At 47.4% G+C, this 6,229-nt stretch overlaps 1 protein-coding gene across 1 annotated transcript; it reads right to left on the minus strand.

Moving 5' to 3' along the window:
- Nucleotides 1-328: 328 nt before the first annotated feature.
- On the minus strand, nucleotides 329-2,874 carry tnni1c (troponin I, skeletal, slow c; the record flags this gene model as incomplete). The annotated part of the gene is made up of 6 exons (XM_084452588.1): nucleotides 2,850-2,874; nucleotides 2,277-2,318; nucleotides 2,006-2,137; nucleotides 1,557-1,646; nucleotides 676-858; nucleotides 329-430 (listed from the first exon to the last, which is right to left on the minus strand). Exons 1-6 carry the CDS (start codon nucleotides 2,871-2,873, stop codon nucleotides 329-331), a joined length of 573 nt encoding a protein of 190 aa, XP_084308714.1. The 5' UTR covers nucleotide 2,874.
- Nucleotides 2,875-6,229: the final 3,355 nt, after the last annotated feature.

Genomic DNA, 6,229 nt, shown 5'->3' on the forward strand with positions numbered 1-6,229 from the left:
GAGTCTGGCAACACCAGATTATCATTCTGAGATCAGAGGGAAAAAAACTAGGTTAGTTAGGCTTGTTTGTTTTTTTCAATGGTGCCATTGCAAAATAGTGTAGGGAGATTGAATCTGATTGGCCCAGCTGGAATTGAGCGGCACCAATGAGGGGGCTATCTCAAAAGCCTCCATCCGTTTGGCCAGACTACCTGAGACATAACCAGTCGGTAATATAAGCCTCCCAAACCCGCCCCCCCCCCCCCCCCCCCCCCTCCCCCCACTCATCTGTAGTCCTCCTCTCCTTCCCCTCTGAGGTGCCACCAGCATCCTGTTGTGAGGACCTTTCCTATTGGCCACCGCCAGCGGCATCAAACATCTTCTTCCTGCCCTCCATGCCAGACATGGCCTCCACATTTTTACGCCAGTCTCCCACCTCCAGGTTCAGCTCCTGAAGGTGAAACAGAGACCACATCGGGCCACGGCAGACTGGTCAGGTCTACAGACTAACTATTATGAGTTAGAACTAAACAAGGATTCCATCACCCCTATGACTGTGTGTCAGTGTATACATGCTGGTCTGTTGAACGATGTGTGACTGCGACTGGCTGTGTGTGTGTGTGTGTGTGTGTGTGTGTGTGTGTGTGTGTGTGTGTGTGTGTGTGTGCGTGCGTGTGTGCGTCAGCCTGTGCATACCTTCTCTTGTTTGATGTCCTCCTTCTTCACAGACTTGAGGTTGGATCTGAGGTCCATGGAGCTCTTGTGTTTGGAGCCCAGGAGAGCTCTCATCATCTCATCTGCAGACACCCTCACCTTCCTCAGGGCGGGTTTCTTAAACTTCCCACCCAGGTCCTGCACCTTCAGCTTCAGCTCGTGGATCTTGATCATGGGACATGGGTTATTAGTGATGTGCTGATTACTGTAGAATTAAAAAATATCCTAGACTAACAGATTCAAATAACTGTCATTACCAGGTGTATGTGAACTCTGTGTTGTAGTCTAGATTTGTTTGGAGATGTAGCTGTGAGTAGGCCTGTATAGATTGAGATGTGTGTGAGTAGGCCTGTATAGGTTGAGATGTGTGTGAGTAGGCCTGTATAGGTTGAGATGTGTGTGAGTAGGCCTGTATAGGTTGAGATGTGTGTGAGTAGGCCTGTATAGGTTGAGATGTGTGTGAGTAGGCCTGTATAGATTGAGATGTGTGTGAGTAGGCTTGTATAGGTTGAGATGTGTGTGAGTAGGCCTGTATAGGTTGAGATGTGTGTGAGTAGGCCTGTATAGATTGAGATGTGTGTGAGTAGGCCTGTATAGGTTGAGATATGCGTGAGAAGGCCTGTATAGATTGAGATGTGTGTGAGTAGGCCTGTATAGATTGAGATGTGTGTGAGTAGGCCTGTATAGATTGAGATGTGTGTGAGAAGGCCTGTATAGATTGAGATGTGTGTGAGTAGGCCTGTATAGGTTGAGATGTGTGTGAGTAGGCCTGTATAGGTTGAGATGTGTGTGAGTAGGCCTGTATAGATTGAGATGTGTGTGAGTAGGCCTGTATAGGTTGCGATATGCGTGAGAAGGCGTACATCTTTGCTGTTCTTAACAACTTTGGCCTCACAGTCATAGCACTCCTCGTCCACAGCATCGATCTTGGCATGAAGCTGCTTACACATTTTCTAAACAACAAAAACAACACGTCGAGAATGATTGGTGAATACATTGAACAGGTGTCGTGGTGTAATGTGGGCAGGTTGTTTGAGAGGCCGTTTTTGCAGCTAATGATAAGAGTTCGCCCTGCTCCCTTTGCACCTGTGGACATCTGGGGGGAACTGCCAGGTGTGAGTAATGTGAAGATAACCTGCCTTCTGACTGGACTGGAATTGCCACCATAGATCCATGTCCAAGCTACTCAGACCTCATTTCCCACAAGTGCGCAGGGTGTAGAGCTCGGGGGGGGGGGGGTATTCAAGATGCTGGCCTCAATGAGCCTCAAGACCTAATCCTCTCCTGATTGGCTGCTGTGTCTGTCACTCACCTGAAGGGCTTCCAGGGTTAGGCCGGACAGCTGCAGAGGCGGGAGTTTCTCTCCCAGGTAGCGAACCTTCTCATCGTCTCTTGCTACCTTCTCTGCCTCCAGCTCCTCCATGGCACGGGTCAGCAGGAGGATCTGGGATTGATGGAGAGGAGGAGGGAGAGCGCGAGGAGGTGCGCCTGTGACTGAGAACTGAGTGTGTCTGCGAAGGGTACAAAGCTCTCCCTAGTCAGTTTTGTTGTATGACGTGAATTGTAACTTCCTCAGTCTTTACCTTCAGAGATAGCTTGCGAGAAGCGGAGATCTTGCATTTGGGCTGAGAAAAAAAAAAACACAAAGAAGAAAGTTGAAAGCAATATTGACGATGGGCTGATGATTATTCAAGCACTAAATTGTATCCAGATCTCGTTGCATTCAGAATATTCTAGACATTTGTAGCTTGTGTTTTCAGAATAGTTGAAATGTCCACAATTGTTGGAATGCAAGCTGTTGTTCTAGGAATAGCGCTATTAGACTACTGTAACGTAACGCCAATCACTCACTGACACCTGTTTACATGACAGGTGACTACAGTGCTTAGCTATGCCACACAACACACGGCTGCATAGTGAGTGGGATTATTATTCCCTGTTGTCGGACAGCTGGAGACGATGAGGCTGAGTGTCCCAAGGACAGACTCCCTTCCCCACACAGGGCATTCCTACTGTAGACTGGAACAGTCAAAGAATGATTTAAATCAGCAAACCAGTGGGGGGGGGGAACACGGTAGCGCATCTCTAGAACCATTTCAGACAAGGTTCCAGGCTCTTAACCTGCACTCGTACAGTCAGCGGGGGGGGTGCGCTACCTTGGCCTCCGCCTTAGGGGCCATGGGCATCGGGGCATCCTGAGGAGAGAATCAGAGGTCAACCATTCACTCAGTGTACCACGCTTCAAACACACGCACACATGCATGCACGCACACATGCAGACACACACACACAGTTTTGGACATTTTCATAATAATTACTAGACTACTGTAAAAATGTTTGGATGAAAACAACTTACATCACTGCAATTGTGTGTGGAATTCCAGGTAAGACAGGAAGAGAAAGAGAGAGAGATGGAGGGGGGGGGGGGGGGACACATAGGCAGAAGAGCACAAACATACAGATAGTTTTGCTGAATTGAAACAGGTAATAAATCAACACTGAAATTAAGTTTAATTAAAGGTAAAGACAGAAACCAAGAGCCTCTCAAAGTTGTACTTACTCATCAGCCATTGTGGAATCTTCGGGAGAAAGAGAAGGCCAACAACAGTTATCATAGACTTTAGGCCAAACTTACCTTCATGATTTGTCACCAATAGCACAAAACTTAAACAACAGCTATAACCGGTATGATTGAGTAGCCATAACCTAACGGAATTGATGAGTTTGTAGCCTACCTCGTTTGTGCGAAAGGATGATCTTTGCTGCACCTACATGTTTGAAGTGCAGCAGCCTACTGTACGCTTTATGAGGCGAGCACGCAGGAACCGTGCGATAATTATAGCCACAGGAGGATCACACATTACGCGCAGCCAATGCATTGGCATTGGCCAAGCATTGGCTGCGCGTAATGTGTGATCCTCCTGTACGCGTCCGTTACACCTCCATTCAGCCAGTCACGGGTGATCAGAGTTAGAAATCTCACTCGCAGCGGGATAAGATTAGCACGGATATAAAAGTTATTTCAATACAGACCAGAGCCAGCACTGAGCAGCCAACAAGCATTGGCGTGCACATGATGTTGTAATTTAGGCTGACATGCACTCTGGATGAACTGAACGGTGATTATATTTTTGATGGCTGCTACAGATGATTTTGGATGGCCGTTTTCGTTTGTGACTGTATGTGTCTATATGTGTTTTAATGTGTGCTGTTGTACAACAAATGGCCTCCTTGAGGACATTACATTTTCTAAGTCTAAATCTAGGCTATCCATTCCAATTTAACATACTTAGATTATATAGGCCTATGCCTCAAAAAAATAAAGGAACACTTACTCACACTTAATCACATCCAGACCCCAATGGGTTAATGATTTTAATTTCCATTGACCGTCATTTTGTTCTCGGCGAATTGCACAATGTAATCAATAAATATTTTCAACCTGGTTATTTCATTCATGGAGATCCGCGATGATGATTGGTGACTGGCGTTCCCTTCATTTCTTTGAGCAGTGTATATATCGGAATAATCATGCCCATGTCTAAAATAAAAATGTCACATGAAAAGTGTATATCTGCCTCTGACTCCATTTGTGTGTGTGAGTGTGTGTGTGCTCGCGCTCGCGTGCGTGTCGTGTGTGCGCGGTTCATATAAAATGTGTACTGAGAAAAGTAAGGGGGGGGGGGGGGTTTGGTCCTTCCGTTTGAAGTGTTCCATAGCAGATGTCTGAGCTATTTATTCGGTAACCTTTTTACTGCAATGCCTGTCCTCTGCACAATGCTGCGCCTTCATCCCCCTTGTATCTGCGAGGGAGTTAGACCATCCATCACAGTAGACACACTGACCACACGGCCCTCTCCCCAATCTTCTCTCTGGCCCTACGTACAGTAGTAGCCGCAGCCCTCTCCCTAGTCCCAGCATTCTCCAGACTTTTCTCAGACCCTGCCCCACTGCTAGCTCTCTCTAAATGGTAAATGGACTGCACTTATATAGCGCTTTTCCACCTTAGCGGCACTCAAAGCGCTTTACAATGGCCTCTCATTCACCCATTCACACACACATTCACACACCAATGGCGGCAGCTACCATTCAAGGCGCTAACCCGCTCATTGGAAGCAATTTGGGGTTAGGTGTCTTGCTCAAGGACACTTCGACATGTGGACAGTCGAAGCTGGGATTCGAACCACTGACCTTTCGATCACTGAACGACCCGCTCTACCAACTGAGCTACAGCCGCCCCTCTAGCACTACTACTCTATGTCCCCAACCCAAACGTACAGCCTTGCAGATCCCAGCCTCCAGCTGACTCCCTACTACTCTACAATATGTCCCCAACAAGACAGGCCACTCCCTTAGCTACATGCCCAGCCCTAGTTGGTCCCTAGACATCCACAGAACAGACACAAAGACAATGCATAGGCCTACTGTTGGTTGTAAGCTGATCATATGACATTTGTTCAGTGTTTGGGCTTAGATGGTTATGAAAAAGCACATTCCTATAGTCTACTGTAAGACGAGCCAAGTCCAGCCCTCTATTCTAATTGCTCTGGCCTGTTGGTGCATTTCTCTGTATGATGATGACAGGTTTAGTGGTGCTAAGAAATGCAGCTTATTTTAGAATCAGGGAGAGTGCTCTCACTCTTGATCCTGCCTTTTGTAGCCTATATAGTGAAGTATTTTTCTATATGTCAGCATATGTCTGAAGAAGGTCCTTGACTGAAACGTTGCAATAAATTAGGCTATATTGAGCAAGTGGAGACAATGGGTGACGTCAGGTGTTCCTGATACCTCATAGTATATAGGCGCATATATCTGCTCCACCTACACACCTGTCACTGGCTAAGACGGCCTGCCTGTTGCCAACGAGTTGCCGACATGCCGTATGCAGGGAATGAGCCAGGGGCCGGGATCTTATTTTCTGAAATACTGCACATACTATGTTGAGTGGGATTTGTCATGTCATGTGTTTTTCTGCAGAGCCCGCTAGCTTATTCTGACACACAGTTGATGTGCATAGCTCTTAGGAGACATATTCTCTTTTTAAGATGTAAACAAACAAGTCTGTGTGTGTGTGTGTGTGTGTGTGTGTGTGTGTGCGTCCATGTGTGCGTGCATGGACTGAGTGTGTGTGTGTGTGTGTGTGTGTGTGTGTGCGTCCATGTGTGCGTGCATGGACTGAGTGTGTGTGTGTGTGTGTGCGTCCATGTGTGCGTGCATGGACTGAGTGTGTGTGTGTGTGTGTGTGTGCGTCCATGTGTGCGTGCATGGACTGAGTGTGTGTGTGTGTGTGTGTGTGTGTGTGTGTGCGTCCATGTGTGTGTGCATGGACTGAGTGTGTGTGTGTGTGTGTCCATGTGTGCGTGCATGGACTGAGTGTGTGTGTGTGTGTGTGTGCGTGATGAACTCAAGTCAGTGTTGTGACCCTTTGTGTTCCTCCCCCTCCTCTCCTGCTGAGCCACAGGAAGTAGATGTGGTCTGGAGGGAGTCTGTCCTGAGCTGGAGTGACTTCCTGCTTGAGGAAGAGGAAGTCCAGACC

Source organism: Borostomias antarcticus, assembly GCF_949987555.1.
Source record: "Borostomias antarcticus genome assembly, chromosome: 18".
NCBI classification, from domain to species: Eukaryota; Metazoa; Chordata; class Actinopteri; order Stomiiformes; family Stomiidae; genus Borostomias; species Borostomias antarcticus.